This window comes from Scyliorhinus canicula, chromosome 17, assembly GCF_902713615.1.
Source record: "Scyliorhinus canicula chromosome 17, sScyCan1.1, whole genome shotgun sequence".
NCBI lineage: Eukaryota > Metazoa > Chordata > Chondrichthyes > Carcharhiniformes > Scyliorhinidae > Scyliorhinus > Scyliorhinus canicula.
In genome coordinates, this window is record NC_052162.1 from 31,178,199 (window position 1) to 31,205,666 (window position 27,468).

Genomic DNA, 27,468 nt, shown 5'->3' on the forward strand with positions numbered 1-27,468 from the left:
AGGTGCACGCATTCGTGTAAGATTGGTGTCAGAGGGCAGCACAGTGGCGCAGTGGGTTAGCCCTGTTGCCTCATGGCCCTGAGGTCCCAGGTTCGATCCTGGCTCTGGGTCACTGTCCGTGTGGAGTTTGCACATTCTCCCCGTGTTTGCGTGGGTTTCACCCCCACAACCCAAAGATGTGCAGGCTAGGTGGATTGGCCACGCTAAATTGCCCCTCAATTGGAAAAAAATTAATTGGGTACTCTAAATTTATTTTAAAATTTTTTAAAAAAAGATTGGTGTCAGAAATGATAAGCACCTTATTCTCAACCGCAAGGAGCAGGACAAAATATTCAGCACACAACGCTCACGAAGACAAGATTCTCTGATGGAGTCAAAACTAATGGATTGAATGAGCCAAGGACAGGTTCTGCAAAATGTCACCCAGCTTCCAATTGACAAATCAGATTATTGTCCATATTTTTTATTTTACGCAATTCACCCTCCTCCACATGACATTTTCCACAGTGCCGACGTCTCAGGATCCATAAAGTTTCACCTTAGTTTCCAATGTTTATGTTAACATTCACTTTTAGAACTGTAAATAAATATTTTCCTAACCAATTTGGATTTGGATGGTATATTGACCCCATCGCAATCACATTGCGGCTCTTTCCCCAATATTAGTATTAAAACTATTAATACCACACTCTGGCAGTTCATCTGTAGCATTTGTCTTCCTATCTACTCTGCACAAAAAGTTTAAAGTCCGAACTGATCCCATTTTTTCATTTGCATTCAATAAGATAGCCGGTACTTTTTCTAACTGCAATCCCAAAGTAGTGTATTTCTAAAAGAAAATAATAGATTCGTATGCAAATATGTTTTAGCATTGACAGAATATATAACAGCTGCGATAGAAATTCTTATAGATTGCGAGAATATCCGTTTGGACTGAATTCTATAATCATAGACAAGGAAGACAAAATGGGACTGGTTTAACATGGAGAAAGCAAACCCAATGGGTAAGTTCCAGTCCCAGCTGGCATTAAAGCTGCATAGACGCCATGTGATGAAGTGACTGAGGAGAGGGTCTCTGACCCCTGCCCACCACCCACCCCCAGTAAATCAGGAATAAAACAGCCAGCAACAATTAGCTGTTTTCCGGGATCTCCTAGTGGCTGCTCAACGAGCGGCGTTCAGCAAATTGAAGGAGGTCACCCCCTCCAGGTGGTTAGAAAGTCGGAAGGAGTTAAGAAAATAAATTAAACGAGTAATGGTAGAAATAGGAAACAAAGCCCAATAAAGTGGGCCACAGTGAGTAAATCTGGGAACATTACGTTTAATTGCAAGGGGTATTTCATCTCCATAACATTAAAATATGGTTTTAAATATGTCGGTTTTAGTTTCAGTAATGTTATTGTTTACTGACGATCGACGCAAAAGTATCTCTTCACTGGTGTAACTACTATTTCTTCGAAGGTGGTTGAACAAAAACACTTTAAAAGATCCGAACATTTTATTGCCATTCAATTTCGAGCACTCATGTCCATTCAGTTTGATGGTTATTTCTTAAATGTGTGGTATCTCTCATTCATTCTTTCCATTCATTCATTCAGCAGCAGCAAGTTCAAGTGGTATTACACATTCCAATACAGAAGATAGATCAATACATTGTGAAGTTTAAATTTGGATATTGATAAAAATGTATTAAAACAATATAAACAACCAACCAACTAACTTACTGATTGGGAGTCACAAGTGGTGTAAGGTCATTTACAACTGCAGTTTATTTTTTTATTTATATTCTCCTACTCGATACTGGTACCAGAAGTGATCGTGAACCCGAGGTATTTTTTTTTAATAGTCTTGAGCTCCGAACTGACCCCGGAAGTCTCAAGTGAATCAAACTTGGGACAGAAACGAAGCTCATCCTTAAAGTTCAGGTCTGTTCCCTTTGTCTAAACGTGGCTATTGGAAAGGGCAAAATCGCGTGCGCCTTAATTCAGCTTTTGAGGTTTGATGCCATTTTAACTAAACGTGTCACAATGAAATGATGCTGAGGGCAAGGATAATGCTGCTGTTAATAGTGGAATAAAAGTCTATGGACGCAGGGAAGCACATGTCAGTCAGGGAGGAGAGCTCTAGGTTGTCCCAAAGATGAAATGATGAATATTGATCTCGGGGATCGTGGATGGCATGAAATGGGATGCTTTGATGATAAGGTTCTTTGACGTGGAAATCCTTGAACATCAATCTGACAAACCTGGAATGTCTGACAACTGAAGTTTTGAGCATCGACGTGGAAGACCTTGGTGAGTTTTTTTGTTTAAAAATGGACTTCTCGGCCAGGAACACTCGGAGCGTTGATTTACATGAAGCTTCAGGCATCAGTCTGAGAAACTATGAGTATTTGATGAGGGGAAACTGTAGAAGTCAATCAAGGAGAACTGGAGTGGTCCATGGAAAGAGCACTGAGTACCTGTACCCCAAGAAAGTTGGTTTGAGGAGTGTTGGGAAACGCTGAGTTATCTTCTCCAATTCTGGGGTTGCCAATAGTGCTTGCAGAATCAATTCTTGGATGTTGAAGGGGTCTTCAAGCACCTGCAATGGCACAACACTTTTTCTTTCGAGCAGGATTAGTGCTGGATGGATGGGTGGGTGACTGGAGATTAGTCTGTAATGCAGGATGAGTTTTAATGTTCTTTTGAATGACCAGCAGTGACATGTATACAATACAACAAATATATTAAATATAGCCTTGTAAATGTGACAGATAAACTCCACTTGGAACAATTAGTGTGAGGGAATTGATCGGGTGGAGTTCCCAAACTCACCCGTGTGCAGAAGTTTAACGTCCATGATTAGATTTCCAATCAATTTAAGGGACTTGGCCAATCATGACTGTTACTCACTTGCTTCACGCTGAGCAGGTGAGGAACTCCTCTAGACCTGTTCCCTGATCAACATTGCTAAAATAAATATTCCCACAGTAATAAATTTAAACAACACTAAGGGTACTAAAATGGTTATTCTCCAATAATAACAAATTATATTTCTGGATATTGGACTGATTATGCCAGTGAGAGAGTTCCTCAGCAGTGAGATAGTCTCTCCAGTAGCTGTTGCAGATTTGTCTACAGGAGAATACTTGGCTGGAACTCTCCCGGCCAACCACCTCACTCAGCGAGTTCTCAACAGAACATTCCAGAGAGAATAAAATGGGGAATGTTGGGAAACCCCAGTAGGCCTGGCAGCAACTGTAGATTTTCTCTCCCTACAGATGCTGCCAGACCAGTTGAGCGTTTTCCAGATTTCTCGCTTTGTTTCAGATTCCAGCACTGCAGTATTTTGCTTATCCCAGAAAGAAGGCAGGCGGGGGAGGAAGAGGGTGGAGGTTGGTATCCATCAATCAACTAGAGTGTGATAGAAACTGGCCAGCAGAACTGCACAGTATTATCTTCCCTTTTAACTATGGCAAAAACTTGAGTACAGTGCTAATAAAGAGGAAATATATATTTTAAAAATCGATTGTTAATATTTAGTCATGACCAATGATACAGAATTGTATATTTGCGAGAGATTTCTAATTTTAGACTAATTTTAGAAAACAATCGAGATGAATTTACATTTTACAATAAGTTATATTTTCGAGGAACAATTCTACCTTAGAGAGAGAACCTTAATTGATCAATTATTGTATTTATTATTTAATGTCATTTCTTGAACTATTAAGGTGATTAAAGAAACATTCGATGCTTCGGGTTTTCCTGCTAATTTAAATATTTGCCGAGTGACTATTTCCACTCCTGATTTGCAACTAGCACTGCTTCATTTATTGTTACACCAAAATAAACCTGATTCACATATTGTCTATGAAAAATATTTGAACGTTCTTAATTCCGCTCACAATAAATGTCAATTGAATGATCTTATATACTGTTCCGAGAGAGAAGTGACTTTCTGTCACAATTGCCTTTTCTACTGTCAGTAAATAATTCTCCAAACTCCATCAGCCAAGAACAATCAATTGGTTATTTTGTAATTATTTTGTGCTCATAAGGGTGAGGATGAGGGAAGAACTCTCTCTGAGCACTTCTATGGCTGCTATGGTGTGGTTAGATTGATAGTAAAGCTTCCTTCACAATCTCTCAACAATGGGCTTCAACCTGAGAAGAATGGCACTTTTGGCATCGATATGACATTTTCTATAATTTTGTGGCGTCTGAATAGACACTACTAGTTTTGTGCTAATTAATGCCACATTAGTGGCAATTTTATACTGCAGACTCACAGAAACACTTATTGTGATTGTCCGGACTCAATTCACTTGATAGCCAGTGAAGGCTCTTCAAGCCCATCATATTGAACCCGGCTTTTATAGATAAAGGACTAGTTTCTAATCCTGAAAGACCAGATCCATTTGGAACTGGCTATTACTATTGCTGAGTTGCCTTGAATTGACTCAGCTAGCAAGAATGCTTTAAATTAATTGGCCAAAGGTGGTTTAATGCACAAGAAATGGGTAAACACGATCTGTTATATTGGCAGACACTGAAACAGATCTCCTGTTGTTCCTTCTTACAAAGAACATGCAACATAGAGGCAGGAAGAAAAAAATATTCCACCACACAAATAATATACCACACTTACCTAATGACTGGTGTCAGAATGTAATAATGATAGGCAAAGTTATTTGTATTAGTCAGTCAAGCCCCACAGTCTAACAAATTGGAAATTTCAGGTTTTTTTAACATTGCATTCTGTTCATTCTGATGATTGATATTTAATTGGAATTCTCCTTTTAGATATCTAATGTCAGCATCAAACATTCCCAAGTCAGGTATAGTACAGTCAGATGCAAAGTAAAACCCTCATTGTCCCAGCCTCAGAAGGATACCCTACTGCACTCCATTTCTCACATCAATGATTCTGTGGCCTCTATATTTTCTGCCTCATTAGGGAAACTTTTGTGCTGTAGAAGGCCCATTCATTAGAAAATGGGTTGAGATGGCAAAGCTCATTTCACATGGGATCGGATATTACAACATAGGTTCAGACAAAGACTCATTAATCCATTTCACAGAATCCCTACAGTGCAGAAGGAGGCCATTCGGCCCATTGAGTCTGTACTGACCACCCTACCTAGGCCCACTCCCCCGCCCTATCTCCGTAACCCCACCAAATCTTTTGGGACACTAAGAGGAAATTTTGCATGGCCAATCCACCTAATCTGCACATCTTTGGACTGAGGGAGAAAACCCACGGTGACACAAAGACATACAAACTCCACACAGACAAACATACAAACTCTACACAGACAGTCGCCTAAGGTCAGAATCGAATCCGGGTCCCTGGTGCTGTGAGGCAACAATGCTAACCACTGTGCCACTGTGTTGATCTAATCATCTCACTCTTTCTGAAAATGAATGAAAATCACTTATTGTCACGAGTAGGCTTCAATGAAGTTACTGTGAAAAGCCCCTAGTCGCCACATTCGGCGCCTGTTCAGGAGGGCTGGTACGGGAATTGAACCGTGCTGCTGGCCTGCCTTGGTCTGCTTTAAAAGCCAGCGATTTAGCCCGGTGTGCTAAGCCAGCCCCTGAATACCAGTCTTACTGCCTTCCCATGGTGGCATCTACCTGTTTATTAACTATATCCTGCATCTTGACCTCACCACATTCTTGAAAATCAGCTGGAGCACTGCTTACCTCTGCATGAATAAAACAAATCCGGACATTGGTTTTAAACTTGCCATTTGGAGCCATGAATCTTCTGGCATTATTTTGAAGAAAACATTATTACAAAGTTGTATTTAGAAATACATGTTTTCAAATTCAGACTGTGAATACATGACGAGAACACTGTATCAACCCATTATTTCCAAAAGCAATCAACTGTATCAAGAAAAATAGCCTGAAATGCAGTTGTTATATAACAGTATAGACATACGGGCTATGTTATATTTTTGGGAAAGAGGTATGATGAAGAAGTAGAAATTCTGAGACAGAAGATACTTCTTGCTCTCTCTTTTTCCTGCATGTATGTTTAATCCATTATGTGCCAAGAACCATCAATTTTGAGCTTTGCACTAGGACAAGAGTTCAACTTTCATCTCACTTGGACTACCCTTATTACAAGAAAATGCATGGTTAATGAAATGAAATGAAATGAAAATCGCTTATTGTCACGAGTAGGCTTCAATGAAGTTACTGTGAAAAGCCCCTAGTCGCCACATTCCGGTGCCTGTCCGGGAAGGCTGGTACGGGAATCAAACCGTGCTACTGGCCTGCTTGGTCTGCTTTAAAAGCCAACGATTTAGCTGAGTGAGCTTTGCCAATATTATTTTCCTCTCTATATTGTGTTCATTTGGCTTTTCAGCAAACATGTAAGTTAGGTCACAAAATAGTTATCTATCATCATTCACGTTTTCCCTTTTTCTAAATCTCCTTTTTTCTTCCAAATTTCTGTCGGTGAAGGCAACTTTGCAGTTTTATGGATTCTTCTGTGTAAAATTGATCTTCAATTTGGGTTTTTCAATATTTATGAAACTTCATATCTTCTCTTGATAAAGTAGTATTTTCAATAGCTGACCCTTACAAACCAGTTCTACCTCCATTGACTCTCTGTGATTCTAACATTGTTTTGCACCTTAATTGCCCCTACTTCTCCACTCCTTGATCACCTGAATTACTCTCCTGAGCAGAAATTCACGCCTGCCAAGCTTTTGCAATCCTAGTCTACAAATAGTGTCCTTATTGACTTAACTACATATTTTTATTTGTTCATATACAACATGAATAAAATGGTTCATGAAAGAAGCCAGTGAAAATATTTCTTTCTTCTCCATCTTCTTAATTCTTCTGGAGGTTGATAGTAAATGGCAGCAAACTGTGCTGGGTATTAAACAGATCTGGCCCTATTCTCTTCAGACGTGCACTTCCAGCAGGGTAGCAGGATAGTGATTTCCCTTTGAGCTAGGAATGATGAACTGTAGCATCCCCACCAGCACCCTGAATTAGCTGACTCAGCACACACTCTGGGGTCAAACCTAAAATGTTCTTCTTAATCTATGTATTCGAGTGATGTTGTCTTTACCTCTCAGGGGACCCACCAATGGAGTATTTTTATCAGGATTTACTGATGATGTTTAGTGTTCATGTTGTCTATATTCTACTGTGTATTTGCTGAATTGACAGACTGTTCAATAAATGTACCTCAACACTTAATCTGTATGTGTGGCTCCAACTTCTATTGCCATAGATCCAATGCTGAATCATTTAATACCTGCAGAATTTTTTTTTTTACATTTTTCAAAACTAGATTTGGAGTAGCCAATTCTTTTTTCCCCCCAAAAAGGGGCAATTTTAGCATAGCCAAACTACCTACGCTGCACATCATTGGGTTGTGGGGGTAAGACCCAAGCAAACACAGGGAGAATGTGCAAACTCCACACAGACAGTGACTGGGGGCGGGATTGAACCTGGGTCCTCCGCGCCGTGAGGCAGCAGTGCTAACCACTACTCCACCGTGCCGCCTTACAGAAATGATATTGAGGGCAGCACGGTGGCCTAGTGGTTAGCACAACCGCCTCACGGCGCTGAGGTCCCAGGTTCGATCCCGGCTCTGGGTCACTGTCCGTGTGGAGTTTGCACATTCTCCCCGCGTCTGCGTGGGTTTTGCCCCCACAACCCAAAAATAAAAATGTGTAGAGTAGGTGTATTGGCCACGCTAAATTGCCCCTTAATTGGAAAAAATAATTGGGTAATCTAAATTTATAAAAAAAAAAGAAATGATATTGGTATGTGCAATCAACTAACTCCACTTCAACACTTCCTCCTATTGGTAAAATCAATTTGAATAAGGGCTTCTTAGACTCAGAAGGCAGTTAAGAACCACATGCAGTGCTACGTAAATATAGAACTATCACATTTATTTATCAATGCAGCCAATCAAAAAAATAGCCCTCTCATTCAAAAAATCATTGTTTTCATCCAACTTCCCTGATTCCAATTCTCTTTGGTAGAGAATAAGTACGTTACAAAAACAGGAAATGGAGAGGGCAACAGGTAAAGGTCACATTTTAGGGTCAATTTTGTGAAGATTGTTTGGGCATTTGGCAGTTAGTTGCAAAAGTAGTTACATGCATCTATTAGAGGTTTATATTTGATAAAGTATTTGGGGCAGCACGGTGGCACAGTGGTTAGCACTGCTGCCTCCCAGCCCTGCGTCACTGTCCATGTGAAGTTTGCACATTCTCTCCGTGTCTGCGTGGGTCTCAACCCCACAATCCAAAAAAAGATGTACAGGTAGGTGGATTGGCACACAAAATTGCCCCTCAATTGGAAAAAAAAATTGTGCACTTTAAATTTATATAAAATAAAATTAATAGTTAAACAAAAATTGATAAAGTGTTTGTGTTTTCTACCACCTCTCTTCAGGCTTTAAATGCAATGCCTACCACATTCCAAGTGAATCAGGTGGCACCCAGGTCCTGGACTGACGCCTATACTTTATTATAAATGAATGTTAGGAGATATACAAAAAATACCTCACTTATATTTCCTCCCTCTTTGTTGGGTAGTGATTGGTTGGGGCATGGGTCAGGGGTTGTATCTGGTCTCATTTCAGTGGCTCAACCTCAGATGCCAAATAAAGAACTTAATACACAGAAACTCACAAAGAATTCTCTCCCTATCACCAGCCACTATATGAGGCTGAACATTAACTTAGACCATCCTTTTAGGCCTTGAGATGCGTTGCTGACTATATATCTACGACATTATCAAGACCGTAACCTCGTCCATCTCCGCCTTTGTTGAAGCTAATCTGCTCTTGAACCCCGCATCCAATGTTAACTCTGAACTTCACTCCTTCACTGCTCTCCTACACCCTCCCCTCTGCCACCATCCAAAATGGTGGTCCCTGTTGACTAATTCCCACAATTCCTTTTCAGCCATTACTCCTGACCTAATATGACTCCTAGACCACCAATGGCTCAATTTAAAAATGATCATCCTTGTTTTTATATATCTACATGAATTTTCCATTCTCTGTCTCTGTAAACATCTCTAAACTGATCACACTTTGAGATAGAACATAGAACATACAGTGCAGAAGAAGGCCATTTGGCCCATCGAGTCTGAATCAACCCACTTAAGCCCTCACTTCAACCCTATCCCCTTAACCAAATAACCCCTCCTACCCTTTCTGGACACTAAGGGCAATTTAACATTGCCAACCCTCCTAACCTGCATGTCTTTGGACTTTGGGAGGAAACCGGAGCACCCGGAGGAAACCCACGCAGACACGGGGAGAATGTGCAAACTCCGCACAGACAGTGACCCAGCGGGGAATCGAACCTGGGACCCTGGCACTGTGACGCCATAGTGCTAACCACTATGCTACTGTGCTGCCCTATGTGTACTCTTTCAATTGTGGCCTCTTGCATATCCATATATTTTATTAATCCATCATTGTTGGGAGCTTTCAACTGCCTTGGGCCTAAACTTAAAAATTCCCTTGCTAAAGCTCTCCATCTCTCTGTCATCCTTTAAAACCCATCTTTTTGACCTTTCACTCATCTCCATTAATAGCCATCTTGTTTTTTTTAGCAGACTGAGAGATGTTATAGTGTTAAGTACAATTAAAGATAAACACACTACTACAGTATGGCACTAAGTACTGTCCACTGAAATACTCATGCTCAGTGTCTTCCCATTTATTTGACACCCAGGACAAGGTGGCACAATAGTACAGTGGTTACCACTGTTGCTTCACAGCGCCAGGGACTCACGTTCAATTCCCGGTTTGGGTCACTGTCTGCACGGAGTTTGCACGTTCTCCCCGTGTCTCCGTGGGATTCCTCCAGGTGCTCCGGTTTCCTACCAAATGGCCTGCTTGTTGGGTGAATTGGACATTCTGAATTCACCCTCACTTCAGTGTACCCGAACAGGCACCGGAGTGTGTGGCGACTAGGGGATTTTCACAGTAACTTCATTGCAGTGTCAATTAATGTAAGCCTACTAGACACTAATAAACAATATTAAAATTATTATTTAGGACCACTGTCCGCTTTGCAGGGATGGGTCATACATCCTGAAACAGGGCCTGATCTGACTCCAGAGCAAAGTTGTGTGCGAAATGCTTTGAGCTGACACCACATGTAGTGTCAAAACCAGGTTCAAAAATGCTCACGGTTCTCTTGGATCTTTGGAGCATTTGTGACCTGGTTTTGAAAATGTTTTTGTTTGCAGTCAATCACTCGGCAACCTCTCTCTCCCCCCCCCCCCCCCCCCCCACTACCAGCTGTCTTCCAGGCTGTCTGAACGTTTTAACATTTCGAGATAGAATTCCCACATGGTTCTCGAGTGGAACGATAACTGGCGGGAATTCTGGCGATTTGCTCTGTTGCTGGTGGTCCAACAAACGGCGAAAGCCTGGCAGAAATGAGGGGCGGGTAACTGCTGGAGGAGGAGCCCTGCACATGTGTGGACAGAGTTCACAACTGCTCAAGGAGCTCCGGTTGGGGGGGGGGGAGTGCCAAAGGCAACTGAAACAGGGATACCGTGGGCTCATTGGTGAGGCTGCAAGCGAGCAGTGAGCTGACTAAGCTGAAACACACAGCAAATGTGCTTAGCAATGTCGTGTGTTGTCTACAGTCACCTGTTATCCTTCCCGAATGATAAACAATAAGACTTTTAAGGCTCCCCTCACACATTCCAAACCAAACAATAGCAGCATCGAAATTGGTACATTCGAGGCGTTTGAAAACCAAAGGTTAGTCACAGGGAATTAATTACTGAAACCATATGCAAATAGGCGAGTAATCGTAGAATTCAAGAAAAGATTGGTGCACAGCGGACTTATTTCAACACAGGCCTTGGCAACCAAACATCTGGTCAGATGCCTGCGGCTGAATGCCTAGCAACGTGGTGGACGCTAATTGCTTTGTAACAGAAATTACATTGAAAATCCCAGAAGAGGAAAAGTGCATTCGGAAAATATTAAAGAGCTGTTAATCTACCATAAACAGGCGGTGGCGGGAAGGGGATTAAACCGAAAGAGGTGGTTCCTTTAGATACCAATGCATGTTTTAAAATTCAAGCGGTTCTACAAACATCTTTATTAGATGCACTTTTCCGAACAGCGTTCATTTTACTGTTTTTCAGAAACGAAGATTCTTGGTTTGACAGCAACTCGTTTATCTCATTCGGTCTGAATTGGGGAAACTTACGCCCGTAAAATGCGCTTTTACTGGATCTCGGTTCTCTTTTCTGACACTGTCTCACACAAGCCTTGATGATCAAGTAGCCCACCTCTGCTATGTTCAGCAGCACGCAGACGCCAGAGACCACCAGCATGAAGACGGTGAAGATAGTTTTCTCGGTGGGTCTGGACACAAAGCAATCCACTGTGTTGGGGCAAGGGAAGGCATCGCACTTGACCAAGCGGATCATTCTGAAGCCCGGGTAGATCAAGTAGAAGATGTACAAGAAGGCAACTTCGAAAATCACCCTGAAGATGATGCTGACCACGTAGGTCCACCAGAGCGAGCCGATGATGTGCATCTTGCGCTTGGTCACCTTCTCAATGTCCATTTCCCCAGCTTCGCCCGTGAGCTGCTTGATTCGTAAAATCTTCTTCTCCACGTGGTGCTTGTGGGCAACGTGCATGGCCACCAGGAGGGCGGGAGTGGCCACCAGAATCAACTGCAAGGACCAAAGCCTGATGTGGGAGATGGGGAAAAACTGGTCATAGCAGACACTGTTACAACCTGGCTGCTGGGTGTTGCAGGTGAAGCCAGTCTTTTCATCCCCCCACACACTCTCTGCAGCCACAACCAACACCATGATCCGGAAAATGAACAGAACAGACAGCCATATCCGCCCGATCCCGGTCGAGTGCTTGTTCACCCCTATTAGAACAGTGTAGAAGACTGGCCAGTTCATCTCCACTCAGTTCTGGAAAGGAAAATAATCAATTAAGATGCCAATTCTTCCGTGTCAGCATCAACCCAACGCCTTTTGTAATTGGTGATCATATGGTCTGTAGCGTTCTACATATTATATTTGCATACAACGATTCCTTTTATTGCACTAACAAAACAGTATTCAGTTCCGACTCCTTCATCTCCACCTACACTAGATAAAGGAATCTGTGTAGTCACAGAGATACCATGTGCCTATTATCCATTGTTTTAGTTAGCCCACGCTCTCCCCTTTCTCTCATACATGGATATACTCTGTGAAAGGACCCTGCGGGTCCTATTATTTTGCCCGATTATTTTACTCAATCATTTATATTTTTAATGCATTAGGAACGTTCCTTACTTATGAAAACGTCTACAGAATAGCAAAAAAGTGCTTACATGTGAACAAATCTTTGGCTTTAGTGACGAATGAAAAGATTTCCAGACATTAAAAAATAGTTGACCATGTTATGATCTTATTCACGTGTTAAATAAATGGTAAAAATATTTCAGGACTGTACAGTTTTTGCTTTTAAAGATTAAAGCAAAAATTGGTGTGCGTGGTGTATTCCAATGGCTCAATTAATTATTATTTTTAAAATTTAGAATACCCAATTATTTTTTTCCAACTAAGGGGAAATTTAGCGTGTCCAATCCACCTTCCCTGCACATCTTTGGGTTGTGGGGGTAAGACCCACACAGACACGGGGGGAATGTGCAAATTCCACACAGACAGTGACCTGGGGCCGGGATCGCTCAATTAATTTATCCGGTGAGTTAGCAGACCAAGAAAGCTTCAAGTTAATTTCCTGATTTATGCTGGGTTTGGCTGTCTGGATAAACGTCATCACAGTTCGCCACATTTAGCCTCAATATGAAAAGATGGAATCAACCAAAGTTGTCCATTGCTGGTCACTATTCAAAACCTTTAACATTGTAAATAGTTTCAGGACTCTTTGCAGGAAGTTATCAAATAAATTTTGACACCTCGTCATGCAAGAAGATACCAGAACAGGTGACCTAAAGCTCTGAAATAGAGGCAGGTTTTCGGGATTGCTGGAGAGGCGGAAAATGGCAGAGACTTAGGGAGAGACATCCAGAGCCTGGGGCACTGGAAGCTGAAGGCATGGCCACCAATAGCGGAGCGATCGAAGTCAGGGATGTGAAAGAGGCCAAAACTAAAGGCCCACAGGGATTTCGGTGGGGAGGCTGCAGAGATAGGGAAAGAAAAGGACTAAAAACAAAGAGGAAAACATTAAGCAAAAAACAAAAATACTGGACAATCTCAGCAGGTCTGACAGCCTCGGTGGAGAGAGACGGGAGCTGAAGAATATCGAAGCATTGCTAGATTGTAAGCCAATACATGTCAGTTAATTACAAGGGTGATGGGTGAAAGGGACACTATGAGTTGGGATGTGGGCAGCAAAGCTTGAATGAATTCATGTTTATGAAGGGTGAAGTTTAAGGGACCAGCCAGGAGAGTACTGAAACAGTGAAGTCTAGAGGTAACAACGGCACCAATGAGAATTTCAGCAGCAGATGAGCTGGGTCAGGGGCAGAGATGGGGGGGGGGGGGGGGGCGGGGGGGTTACAGAGATTGGAATAAGCGGTCTCGGCGCTGGAGTGACTATGTAGCCAGAAGTTCATCTCAGCGTGAAATATGATTCCAAGGTTGCAAATAGCTAGATTCAGCCTCAGATAAGAAGAGAGGAGAGGGCTGGAGCCAGTGGCCAGAGAACAGTTTGTGGCAGAGAACAAATGGCTTTATCTTCCCATTATTTAGAGGATATCTCCCCAACCGACTGGATTTTGGACAAGCAATGTGACAAAGTCTGAGACAGTGAATGTACTGAGAGAGATAGTGGTAAGGTTGAGCCAGGTGTTACCAGTGTACCTGTGGAAACTGTTGTTGGGTTTTCAGATGATGTCACCATGGGGCACCATGTAAATGAGAAATAGAACAATTCCAAGGGTTGATCCTCAGAGACTTCAGAACTTGGAACATCTTAACATTTGAGGCAATGGGACAAGTGCTGGCAAATGGGATTAGGATTGGCAGATCAGGTGCCTTTCATGCATGGTGCAGATTCGATGGGATGAAGGCCCTTTTTTCCATTGTATTTTTCTGTGATTCTGTGAAGTAACAGAGCAGGTATGGGGATAAAAGCCATTGTAGATATTTCCCTAGCTACAATTGAAGAGATAAGACCAGATGTGGGCTGTACCGTCCAACTGAATGGAGGAGGAGAGGAAGTGCAAGAGAATGGTGTGGTCAACTGTGATAAAGGCAGCAGCTAGATTGAGAAGGATGCGGATAAGAATCATCTGTAACATTAATAAGGGTCTCCTTGGTTCGGTGGCCAGGGTGTAAACCTGATTTGAGGGGTTCAAACATAGACTTGTGTGAAAGATTAGCACAGATTTAAGAAGCAAATAGATGTTCAAGGACTTTGGAGAGGAAAGGGGGATTGGAGATGAGGCAGTAGATTGCAAGGACATAGGGATTGCGGGTGGGCTTTTGAGGGGGAGGGAGGGTTGATGGCAAGCAGCTTTGAAGAGGAGATATACCCGTGTCCGAGGAAAGGGCAGCGTTAAAAATATAGTGTAACATGAAGATCAGGAAGGAAGGTTGCATGGTTAGCAGTTTGGTGGGAGCACAGTTGAGGGAGAAACACATGGGTCTCATGGAATGTGGAGAAGGTAAGAGGCGAGATAGGAGACAAACAAAATGATGTGAGTTGAAGGCTGGGACAGGGAACCTTTGGGTAAATTTGGCCCAGTGGGCAAAGGGAAGCGGGAAAGCCAGCTGAACAAATGTTGTTAATCTTAGTGACAACAAAATCCACAAGTTCTGCACATGTTAATGGAGGTGAGGTGAAAGAGACAGGCATTTAAGAATTCAATTTGTCGTGGAAAAGAAAGGTCAGGGGTTATCTTTGCATTCTGGGATGATCTTGGAATGTGGAAGAAGCTTTGTGCCGGACCAGATAGTGTTTCACGTGGTCGAGTTTTGATCTGGCAATTGGATGACCAAACATGTTGTAATTGTTCAAGTTGGGGACTCGAATGAGCAAAGATGAGGACCACATTGGTGAGATCAGTTAGCTTGAGCGAGTGTAATGGTTTTAATGATGACTGGGGAATCACAAGCGGAGGTGGGGTATCGTTAAGCAGATCCCTAATTGCAGAAATATTATGAAAGAATCATAGAGTCCCACAGTGCAGAAAGAGGCCATTCGGCCCATCAAGTCTTCACCGACCCACCAAAAGAGCACCCCACCTAGGCCTAAGCAACCCTATCCTGTAACCCCACATAACCTTTTGGACACCAAGGGGCAATTTAGCTTAGTCAATCCACCTAACTTTCACAGGGCCAAAAACTTCCTAGTGGAGAATCTAGTTGGTGGGGGGGGGGGGGGGGGGGGGGGGGAGGCAAGCTTTTTTCCGGGCAAACACAGGAAGAAGGGGGATTGATGAGCGGGGTAGGAAAATGTAAGTTCAGAAAATAATCAGAGATGATCTTACGATCGACACAATAGGAGTAGCAAGGAAATGTGAGATGGAAGACCTTGGATATGAGCAGGAGAGGTTATATTGCGAGTTAAGAGAGGAAATGTTGAAGCCAATTTTTTTGCTCCCTGTGGAAATTGGATAACTCAACATGGACACAGGATTGAACTTGCAAGATTTCTAATCTGTATGGTTTGATAAGTTTTATCATCATGCAGGGTGATAAATTTACCTCACTAAACCATGATTATGCTATCTCATTCTTATATAATTTTACAACTACTGTGAAACAAAAGCCTAATAGTTTCAATAGATTCACCTGAGGAAGGAGCTGCGCTCCGAAAGCTCGTGTTTGAAACAAACCTGTTGGACTTTAACCTGGTGTTGTAAGACTTCTTACTGTGCTCACCCCAGTCCAACGCTGGCATTTCCGCATCATAATAGTTTCAATGACGGAGCTACGCTGCCAAAATGTTTTTGACATTTTTACCCGGGCCTCTTCATATTTTCCCTTCCTCTGTTCTTTCAGGTCTTTCCATTTCGCAAGTGAGAGGGTAGACAAGAAATCTGCTCCTGTGTTTCTGTTGATGTTGCTGCTCAGTTGATTGCTTGCACGTGCACAACAGTAGCTCTGGGTCAACAAACATTATCAAGGACTTGTGAAGAAACAAGCGGCTTACACCATCTGATAGGGAATTCTTCATCCAATCAATCGGCACCATTCTTCAAATCTCAACTTGATTTGAAGAAATAATTTGGTGGTTGTGGTTTCATAGAATTTCATAGAATTTACAGTGCAGAAGGAGGCCATTCGGCCCATCGAGTCTGCACTGGCCCTTACAAACAGCAAACCACTCAAGCCCACATATCTACCCTATCTCCGCAACTCAGCAACCCCAACTTAGCCTTTTTGGACACTGAGGGCAATTTAGCATGGCCAATCCACCTAACCACACATCTTTGGACTGTGGGAGGAAACCGGAGCTCCCGGAGGAAACCCACTCACACACGGGGAGGACATGCAGACTCCGCACAGACAGTGACCCAGCCGGGAATTGAACCTGGGACCTGGGACCCTGGAGCTGTGAAGCAATTGTGCGAACCACTATGCTACCGTGCTGCCCTTTGATGCGTTGGTGCACATCAAATCTAGTTTGATAACACTGTGGTCAAGCACCTTGGGATGTTTCATTACATTAAAGGTGCGATATAAATGCAAGTTGTTGTTATATATAAAAGAAAATCAGGCTAAGTGTCAAATGGGCAGCTGATTGATTATTGCTCATTTTCTACAGCTACGCAAAACTAGATTCAGTGCCTCCCTTCCTTCCAGTAAACTTTTACTAACTGACACATATAACATTTTTATGCATTCTCAATCTCAGCTATACCAGCTTCCTCAAAAAAGATCCACGAATAGCAGTTTCACATAATATGGGTCAATATGACCAGTATGTTAACAGTGCTCCAAAGGCTGCGTCAGGTAAAGAAGAGAGGCGTGATGATGGGTAAGAGGCTGCAGTTCCTTCTCCCTCTGGTAATATAATGATAATAATCTTTATTATTGTCACGAGTAGGCTTACATTAGCACTGCAATGAAATTACTGTGAAAAGCCCCTCATTGCCACATTTTGACTCCTGTTCGGGTACATGGAGGGAGAATTCAGAATGTCAAAATTACTGAACAGCACGTCTTTCGGGACTAGTGGGAGGAAACCGGAGCACCTGGAGGAAACCCTTGCAGATACAGGGAGAAGGTGCAGACTATGCACAGACAGTGACCCAAGCTGGGAATCGAGCTTAAGACCCTGGCGTTGTCAAGCAACCGTGCTAACCACTGTACTGTGCGCCCGATATTGGCATTCACACACACCCTGTTTTTTCTTATTATTTATTTTTTAAAATTAGTGTACCCAATTCATTTTTTACAATTAAGGGGCAATTTAGTGTGGCCAATCCACCTACCCTGCACATCTTTGGGTTGCGGGGGCGAGACCCACGCAAACACGGGGTGAATGTGCAAACTCCACATGGACAGCGACCCAGAGCCGGGTTGAACCTAGGACCTCAGCACCGTGAGGCAGAAATGCTAACCACTTTGCCACCGTGCTGCCCTCATACGCACCCTGTTATCACCCTCTCCCTTGTGCTGTATCTTTATGGGATGGAGGGTGATTAGTGGAAGACGCAGCGATATGCTGAAATGGTAACGTTCTTTCCAATAATATTGAATTACATTTTTTCCCTGAAATGCTGAGGCTCTTGAATTTAGAATGAGGATTCTGGTGATTTGCATCTTCTGCAAAAATAAATCCTTTTTTGGACATCTTGTTGGAATGAATGAATAATGAATGGCTTTTTCAGTCATAAGTTAGTATTGGAAGTATGTCACCCCTGTGATTAATCTGTGACACTCAGCTGATTATAGTGGGAAAATGTTTTGCATTGAGGCATTTGCATTGAATGCAAATTGTGTCAATAATAATGCTTATTCAGTCAACTGCCATCACATTTATGCCATAAATGTTCTTGGTGACGATGAACGGCGTCTCGTGTAGTAAATACCATTCCTTGTCGACAATGCCAAGTTGCATCATTAGTAGTCACAGTGAGAGTGACAGTATGCCTTTTGTTTCTGTTATTAAAAAACCTACACATGATATTATTTCATTTGTTTGAGTCTTGCCGTAAAGTTCACGGATTTGTCGTTTGACGTTTTTATCGTGCAGAAGTAGTAAAGGGCAGCATGTGAATTCATTACATTCACTGGGAAATATAATTTATTTAATTTTAACATTTTTCCACCCAGATTTGACAAGAGCGGCTTCAAAATGTGCAGGAATATGAAATGTCATTCTTTCTTCTTTAGTATGTGTTCTTAACAGATGTAAGCACACTGATTTGGGAAGAATTGGATGCAAGAGATATATGTTTGGCATAAATTAAGCATGAACAACAGCTGTCTATAAAAAAACTGGGCGGGATTCTCCATCGGCTGACGCTGGAATCGGGAAACACGATTGGGCGGAGAATTAGTTCCAGTGCCGAAATCGTGGCAGGCGCCGATTTCACGCCAAATCCCAATTCACCATTGCCTTGACAGCGGTGTGAATGCATTCCAGAACGCACAAACAGTAAACACCGTTGGCAAATCATTAGCGGGCCTGACGAGGTAATCTCCAGAGCCTTCACGATTCTCCGCCTCCAATGGGCCGAATTCCCGACGACAAAGTTCACCAGTACTTGTAAAAATTGTGAAACCGGCGTTGTGGCTGATGAAAGAGGGAGAGTAGATAAGACATAGAGATGTCTTAAAGATGCAACGCTTAGGCGTGCCGCCTCCAATGGGCCGAATTCCCGATGACAAAGTTCACCAGTACTTGTAAAAATTGTGAAACCGGCGTTGCATCTTTAAGACATCTCTATGTCTTATCTACTCTCCCTCCTTCATCAGCGTTGTGGCTGATGAAGGAGGGAGAGTAGATAAGACATAGAGATGTCTTAAAGATGCAACGCTTAGGCGTGCCGCTGCAAAATGCAAGTGGCCCTTGCACCTACAGTGCGACTATGAGCTGCCGGGCTGAACACTGGGCTGGCTGGGAGGACGGGTGTGGGTGTGGGAGCCCTCCAGGGCTGGGGGGGAGGTGCCGGGGGAACGGGCCGTGTGGCCAGGTTGACCCCCCACGAGACTCGGACAGTGTCCAGGTATGGACCGCCATTGCCGCGGCCCATAAGGTAGCCATCTAACGTGCACCCCACTGACCACCCACCTTGGCCTTGGTTCTGCAGAGTGACACTGGCTGTATGGATGCCACACCCACCCACCCCACCCCCACACTCAGCCCCCATCCTCCAACCCACTGTACGCCATACAACCCTCCCTATCCACCACCCACTGGCCAGGCATCACACTGCCCATGGGGACACTGTATGGTGGGCCGCAGAGCATACTGCTGGCACGGGCAGTGCCAGTCGACAGTACTCTTGGTAGCAGGGACAGCTGCCAGGACCAGAGGCACGCACCCCACCAACAGGATGCAGAGAGGAGGGGTGGTGGGGACATGTGGGGCACAGCTTGCAGTGCCAACCGGGGGTACCATTTTGCCTGTTGGCCTTGGTTGGGCATGAGGGTACACCATGCTAGCATGGCTGCCTTTCACCCCTGCAGACAATGGATAATGGAATTCAACCAGCAATGGTGGCCTTTCTGCTAGTCACCACAGCCCTGGGAGATGTGGCTGTATGAGCTGGAGCTGCTCAAGGAGGACGAAGCTAAAGCAGTGGACTGTGCAGCAGCAGAGCGTGCAGCAGCAGAGTGTGCAGCAGCAGAGCGTGCAGCAGCAGAGCGTGCAGCAGCAGAGTGTGCAGCAGCAGAGCATGCAGCAGCAGAACGTGCAGCCTCAGAGTGCGTGCAGCAGCAGAGCGTGTAGCAGCAGAGCGTGCAACAGCAGAGCGTGCAGCAGCAGAGCGTGCAGTAGCAGAGCGTGCAGCAGCAGAGTGTGCAGCAGCAGAGCGAGCAGCAGCAGAGTGTGCAGCAGCAGAGCGTGCAGCAGCAGAGTGTGCAACAGCAGAGCGTGCAGCAGCAGAGCGTGCAGTAGCAGAGCGTGCAGCAGCAGAGCGTGCAGCAGCAGAGCGTGCAGTAGCAGATTGTGCAACAGCAGAGTGTGCAGCAGCAGAGTGTGCAACAGCAGAGTGTGCAGCAGCAGAACGTGTAGCAGCAGAGCGTGCAACAGCAGAGCGTGCAGCAGCAGAGCGTGCAGCAGCAGAGCATGCAGCAGCAGAACGTGCAGCAGCAGAGCGTGCAGCAGCAGAACGTGCAGCAGCAGAGAGCGTGCAGCAGCAGAGCGTGCAGCAGCAGAGTGTGCAGCAGCAGAACGTGCAGCAGCAGAGCGCGTGCAGCAGCAGAGCGTGCAGCAGCAGAGTGTGTAGCAGCAGAGTGTGCAGCAGCAGAATGTGCAGCAGCAGAGCGTGCAGCAGCAGAGTGTGCAACAGCAGAGCGTGCAGCAGCAGAGTGTGCAGCAGCAGAGCGTGCAGCAGCAGAGAGTGCAGCAGCAGAGCGTGCAGCAGCAGGGCGTGCAGCAGCAGAGCGTGCAGCAGCAGAGCGTGCAGCAGCAGAACGTGCAGCAGCAGAGAGCGTGCAGCAGCAGAGCGTGCAGCAGCAGAGTGTGCAGCAGCAGAACGTGCAGCAGCAGAGCGCGTGCAGCAGCAGAGCGTGCAGCAGCAGAGCGTGTAGCAGCAGAGTGTGCAGCAGCAGAATGTGCAGCAGGAGAGCGTGCAGCAGTAGAGTGTGCAACAACAGAGTGTGCAGCAGCAGTGTGCAGCAGCAGAGCGTGCAGCAGCAGAGCGTGCAGCAGCAGAGCGAGCAGCAGCAGAGTGTGCAGCAGCAGAGCGTGCAGCAGCAGAGTGTGCAACAGCAGAGCGTGCAGCAGCAGAGCGTGCAACAGCAGAGTGTGCAGCAGCAGAGCGTGTAGCAGCAGAGCGTGCAGCAGCAGAGCGTGTAGCAGCAGAGCGTGCAACAGCAGAGCGTGCAGCAGCAGAGCGTGCAGCAGCAGAGCATGCAGCAGCAGAGCGTGCAGCAGCAGAGCGTGCAGCAGCAGAACGTGCAGCAGCAGAGAGCGTGCAGCAGCAGAGCGTGCAGCAGCAGAGTGTGCAGCAGCAGAACGTGCAGCAGCAGAGCGCGTGCAGCAGCAGAGCGTGCAGCAGCAGAGTGTGTAGCAGCAGAGTGTGCAGCAGCAGAATGTGCAGCAGCAGAGCGTGCAGCAGCAGAGTGTGCAACAGCAGAGCGTGCAGCAGCAGAGTGTGCAGCAGCAGAGCGTGCAGCAGCAGAGCATCTAACAGCAGAGTGTGCAGCAGCAGAGAGTGCAGCAGCAGAGCGTGCAGCAGCAGGGCGTGCAGCAGCAGAGCGTGCAGCAGCAGAGCGTGCAGCAGCAGAGCGTGCAGCAGCAGAGAGCGTGCAGCAGCAGAGCGTGCAGCAGCAGAGTGTGCAGCAGCAGAACGTGCAGCAGCAGAGCGCGTGCAGCAGCAGAGCGTGCAGCAGCAGAGCGTGTAGCAGCAGAGTGTGCAGCAGCAGAATGTGCAGCAGCAGAGCGTGCAGCAGTAGAGTGTGCAACAACAGAGCGTGCAGCAGCAGTGTGCAGCAGCAGAGCGTGCAGCAGCAGAGCGTGCAGCAGCAGAGTGTGCAGTAGCAGAGCGTGCAGCAGCAGAGTGTGCAGCAGCAGAGCGAGCAGCAGCAGAGTGTGCAGCAGCAGAGCGTGCAGCAGCAGAGTGTGCAACAGCAGAGCGTGCAGCAGCAGAGCGTGCAGTAGCAGAGCGTGCAGCAGCAGAGCGTGCAGCAGCAGAGCGTGCAGTAGCAGATTGTGCAACAGCAGAGTGTGCAGCAGCAGAGTGTGCAACAGCAGAGTGTGCAGCAGCAGAGCGTATAGCAGCAGAGCGTGCAACAGCAGAGCGTGCAGCAGCAGAGCGTGCAGCAGCAGAGCATGCAGCAGCAGAACGTGCAGCAGCAGAGCGTGCAGCAGCAGAACGTGCAGCAGCAGAGAGCGTGCAGCAGCAGAGCGTGCAGCAGCAGAGTGTGCAGCAGCAGAACGTGCAGCAGCAGAGCGCGTGCAGCAGCAGAGCGTGCAGCAGCAGAGTGTGTAGCAGTAGAGTGTGCAGCAGCAGAATGTGCAGCAGCAGAGCGTGCAGCAGCAGTGTGCAACAGCAGAGCGTGCAGCAGCAGAGTGTGCAGCAGCAGAGCGTGCAGCAGCAGAGCATCTAACAGCAGAGTGTGCAGCAGCAGAGAGTGCAGCAGCAGAGCGTGCAGCAGCAGGGCGTGCAGCAGCAGAACGTGCAGCAGCAGAGAGCGTGCAGCAGCAGAGCGTGCAGCAGCAGAGTGTGCAGCAGCAGAACGTGCAGCAGCAGAGCGCGTGCAGCAGCAGAGCGTGCAGCAGCAGAGCGTGTAGCAGCAGAGTGTGCAGCAGCAGAATGTGCAGCAGCAGAGCGTGCAGCAGTAGAGTGTGCAACAACAGAGCGTGCAGCAGCAGTGTGCAGCAGCAGAGCGTGCAGCAGTAGAGCGTGCAGCAGCAGAGTGTGCAGTAGCAGATGTGCAGCAGCAGAGTGTGCAGCAGCAGAGCGAGCAGCAGCAGAGTGTGCAGCAGCAGAGCGTGCAGCAGCAGAGTGTGCAACAGCAGAGCGTGCAGCAGCAGAGCGTGCAGTAGCAGAGCGTGCAGCAGCAGAGCGTGCAGCAGCAGAGCGTGCAGTAGCAGAGCGTGCAGCAGCAGAGCGTGCAGCAGCAGAGTGTGCAGTAGCAGAGTGTGCAGCAGCAGAGTGTGCAGCAGCAGAGCGAGCAGCAGCAGAGCGTGCAGCAGCAGAGCATCTAACAGCAGAGTGTGCAGCAGCAGAGAGTGCAGCAGCAGAGCGTGCAGCAGCAGGGCGTGCAGCAGCAGAACGTGCAGCAGCAGAGAGCGTGCAGCAGCAGAGCGTGCAGCAGCAGAGTGTGCAGCAGCAGAACGTGCAGCAGCAGAGCGCGTGCAGCAGCAGAGCGTGCAGCAGCAGAGCGTGTAGCAGCAGAGTGTGCAGCAGCAGAATGTGCAGCAGCAGAGCGTGCAGCAGTAGAGTGTGCAACAACAGAGCGTGCAGCAGCAGTGTGCAGCAGCAGAGCGTGCAGCAGTAGAGCGTGCAGCAGCAGAGTGTGCAGTAGCAGATGTGCAGCAGCAGAGTGTGCAGCAGCAGAGCGAGCAGCAGCAGAATGTGCAGCAGCAGAGCGTGCAGCAGTAGAGTGTGCAACAACAGAGCGTGCAGCAGCAGTGTGCAGCAGCAGAGCGTGCAGCAGCAGAGCGTGCAGCAGCAGAGTGTGCAGTAGCAGAGTGTGCAGCAGCAGAGTGTGCAGCAGCAGAGCGAGCAGCAGCAGAGTGTGCAGCAGCAGAGCGTGCAGCAGCAGAGCGTGCAGCAGCAGAGCATGCAGCAGCAGAACGTGCAGCAGCAGAGCGTGCAGCAGCAGAACGTGCAGCAGCAGAGAGCGTGCAGCAGCAGAGCGTGCAGCAGCAGAGTGTGCAGCAGCAGAACGTGCAGCAGCAGAGCGCGTGCAGCAGCAGAGCGTGCAGCAGCAGAGTGTGTAGCAGCAGAGTGTGCAGCAGCAGAATGTGCAGCAGCAGAGCGTGCAGCAGCAGAGTGTGCAACAGCAGAGCGTGCAGCAGCAGAGTGTGCAGCAGCAGAGCGTGCAGCAGCAGAGCATCTAACAGCAGAGTGTGCAGCAGCAGAGAGTGCAGCAGCAGAGCGTGCAGCAGCAGGGCGTGCAGCAGCAGAGCGTGCAGCAGCAGAGCGTGCAGCAGCAGAACGTGCAGCAGCAGAGAGCGTGCAGCAGCAGAGCGTGCAGCAGCAGAGTGTGCAGCAGCAGAACGTGCAGCAGCAGAGCACGTGCAGCAGCAGAGCGTGCAGCAGCAGAGCGTGTAGCAGCAGAGTGTGCAGCAGCAGAATGTGCAGCAGCAGAGCGTGCAGCAGTAGAGTGTGCAACAACAGAGCGTGCAGCAGCAGTGTGCAGCAGCAGAGCGTGCAGCAGCAGAGCGTGCAGCAGCAGAGTGTGCAGTAGCAGAGCGTGCAGCAGCAGAGTGTGCAGCAGCAGAGCGTGCAGCAGCAGAGTGTGCAACAGCAGAGCGTGCAGCAGCAGAGCGTGCAGTAGCAGAGCGTGCAGCAGCAGAGCGTGCAGCAGCAGAGCGTGCAGTAGCAGATTGTGCAACAGCAGAGTGTGCAGCAGCAGAGTGTGCAACAGCAGAGTGTGCAGCAGCAGAGCGTATAGCAGCAGAGCGTGCAACAGCAGAGCGTGCAGCAGCAGAGCGTGCAGCAGCAGAGCATGCAGCAGCAGAACGTGCAGCAGCAGAGCGTGCAGCAGCAGAGTGTGCAGCAGCAGAACGTGCAGCAGCAGAGCGCGTGCAGCAGCAGAGCGTGCAGCAGCAGAGTGTGTAGCAGTAGAGTGTGCAGCAGCAGAATGTGCAGCAGCAGAGCGTGCAGCAGCAGTGTGCAACAGCAGAGCGTGCAGCAGCAGAGTGTGCAGCAGCAGAGCGTGCAGCAGCAGAGCATCTAACAGCAGAGTGTGCAGCAGCAGAGAGTGCAGCAGCAGAGCGTGCAGCAGCAGAGTGTGCAGCAGCAGAACGTGCAGCAGCAGAGCGCGTGCAGCAGCAGAGCGTGCAGCAGCAGAGCGTGTAGCAGCAGAGTGTGCAGCAGCAGAATGTGCAGCAGCAGAGCGTGCAGCAGTAGAGTGTGCAACAACAGAGCGTGCAGCAGCAGTGTGCAGCAGCAGAGCGTGCAGCAGTAGAGCGTGCAGCAGCAGAGTGTGCAGTAGCAGATGTGCAGCAGCAGAGTGTGCAGCAGCAGAGCGAGCAGCAGCAGAGTGTGCAGCAGCAGAGCGTGCAGCAGCAGAGTGTGCAACAGCAGAGCGTGCAGCAGCAGAGCGTGCAGTAGCAGAGCGTGCAGCAGCAGAGCGTGCAGCAGCAGAGCGTGCAGTAGCAGAGCGTGCAGCAGCAGAGCGTGCAGCAGCAGAGTGTGCAGTAGCAGAGTGTGCAGCAGCAGAGTGTGCAGCAGCAGAGCGAGCAGCAGCAGAGTGTGCAGCAGCAGAGCGTGCAGCAGCAGAGTGTGCAACAGCAGAGCGTGCAGTAGCAGATTGTGCAACAGCAGAGTGTGCAGCAGCAGAGTGTGCAACAGCAGAGTGTGCAGCAGCAGAGCGTGCAGCAGCAGAGCGTGCAGTAGCAGAGTGTGCAACAGCAGACTGTGCAGCAGCAGAGCGTGCAGCAGCAGAGCGTGCAGCAGCAGAGCATGCAGCAGCAGAGAGCGTGCAGCAGAGCGTGCAGTAGCAGAGTGTGCAACAGCAGAATGTGCAGCAGCAGAGCGTGCAGCAGCAGAATGTGCAACAGCAGAGTGTGCAGCAGCAGAGCATGCAGCAGCAGAGCGTGCAGCAGCAGAGCGTGCAGTAGCAGAGTGTGCAGCAGCAGAGTGTGCAGTAGCAGAGCGTGCAGCAGCAGAGTTTGCAGTAGCAGAGCGTGCAGCAGCAGAGCGTGCAGCAGCAGAGCGAGCAGCAGCAGAGTGTGCAGCAGCAGAGCGTGCAGCAGCAGAGTGTGCAACAGCAGAGCGTGCAGCAGCAGAGCGTGCAGTAGCAGAGCGTGCAGCAGCAGAGCGTGCAGCAGTAGAGCGTGCAGTAGCAGATTGTGCAACAGCAGAGTGTGCAGCAGCAGAGTGTGCAACAGCAGAGTGTGCAGCAGCAGAGCGTGCAGCAGCAGAGCGTGCAGTAGCAGAGTGTGCAACAGCAGACTGTGCAGCAGCAGAGCGTGCAGCAGCAGAGCGTGCAGCAGCAGAGCGTGCAGCAGAGCATGCAGCAGCAGAGAGCGTGCAGCAGAGCGTGCAGTAGCAGAGTGTGCAACAGCAGAATGTGCAGCAGCAGAGCGTGCAGCAGCAGAATGTGCAACAGCAGCAGTGTGCAGCAGCAGAGCATGCAGCAGCAGAGCGTGCAGCAGCAGAGTGTGCAGTAGCAGAGTGTGCAGCAGCAGAGTGTGCAACAGCAGAGCGTGCAGTAGCAGAGTGTGCAACAGCAGAGCGTGCAGCAGCAGAGTGTGCAGCAGCAGAGCGTGCAGTAGCAGAGCGTGCAGTAGCAGAGCGTGCAGCAGCAGAGCGTGCAGTAGCAGAGTGTGCAGCAGCAGAGTGTGCAACAGCAGAGTGTGCAACAGCAGAGTGTGCAGCAGCAGAGTGTGCAACAGCAGAGTGTGCAACAGCAGAGCGTGCAGCAGCAGAGCGTGCAGTACCAGAGCGTGCAGCAGCAGAGTGTGCAACAGCAGAGTGTGCAGCAGCAGAGCGTGCAGCAGCAGAGCGTGCAGCAGCAGAGCGTGCAGCAGCAGAACGTGCAGCAGCAGAGCGTGCAGCAGCAGAGCGTGCAGCAGCAGAGCGTGCCCCAGAGGAACTAGAGGCAGTCGACCAGGATGGAGAGCCAGCCGCCCAACACGCCGAGGAGGAGGAGGAGGAGGTGCAAAGGAGACACCACATGAGGCCTCTCATGTAGCAGCAGTGCCTGTCATTCGAGGACCTGCCGCACCGGGTATGCCATTGAAGATTCCCGCTGAGCAGGGAGACAGCGTGACACATCTGCAGGATAATGGCGCATCTGGCACCGTAGGGAAATGGGAGAGGACACCTGCTCCCGGCAGTCAAGGAGGGGGCAGAGGGAACAGAAAACTGCTGGCCGTCTAGCGGGGTACTCGGGGGGGGGGGGGGGGGGAGGGGATCTGGCCCCAGGGTGGGCCCCCATGGCGGCCTGGCCCGCGATTGGGGCCCACTGATCTTGGCTCCGGTACATAGAACAGTACAGCGCAGTACGGGCCCTTCGGCCCTCGATGTTACGCCATCCTGTGAAACCCCGCTAAAGTCCCTCTACACTATTCCCTTATCGTTCATATGCCTATCCAATGACCATTTTATTGCGTTTAGTGTTGGCAAGTCCACTACTGTTGCAGGCAGGGCATTCCACGCCCTTACTACTCTGAGTAAAGAACCTACCTCTGACATCTGTCATATATCTATCTCCCCTCAATTTAAAGCTATGTCCCCTCGTGCTGGACATCACCATCCGAGGAAAAAGGCTCTCAATGTCCACCCTATCTAATCCTCTGATCATCTTGCATGCCTCAATTAAGTCACCTCTTAACCTTCTTCTCTCCAATGAAAACAGCCTCAAGTCCTTCAGCCTTTCCTCATATGATCTTCCCTCCATACTAGGCAACATCCTTGTAAATCTCCTCTGTACCCTTTCCAATGCTTCCACATCCTTCCTATAATGTGGCGACCAGAACTGCGTGCAATACTCCAAATGTGGCCGCACCAGAGTTTTGTACAACTGCAACATGACCTCATGGCTCCGAAACTCAATTCCTCTACCAATAAAAGCGAACACACCGTACGCCTTCTTAACAACCCTCTCAACCTGGGTGGCAACTTTCAGGAATCTATGGGCATGGACACCGAGATCTCTCTGCTCGTCCACACTACCAAGAATC

General features: G+C 48.1%; 1 protein-coding gene across 2 annotated transcripts; it reads right to left on the reverse strand.

The window, feature by feature from the left end:
* Positions 1 to 220: 220 nt before the first annotated feature.
* Positions 221 to 12,036, reverse strand: LOC119952055 (gap junction beta-1 protein-like). 2 transcript variants are annotated; one of them, XM_038775552.1, is made up of 2 exons: positions 11,298 to 12,036; positions 221 to 2,583 (listed from the first exon to the last, which is right to left on the reverse strand). In XM_038775552.1, exons 1-2 carry the CDS (start codon positions 11,928 to 11,930, stop codon positions 2,416 to 2,418), a joined length of 801 nt encoding a protein of 266 aa, XP_038631480.1. In that variant the 5' UTR covers positions 11,931 to 12,036; the 3' UTR covers positions 221 to 2,415. The 2 variants fall into 2 exon arrangements, with proteins under 2 accessions (XP_038631480.1, XP_038631481.1); XM_038775553.1 differs by having other exon boundaries at positions 2,494 to 2,656; positions 11,216 to 12,036.
* Between the last annotated feature and the right edge of the window lie 15,432 nt (positions 12,037 to 27,468).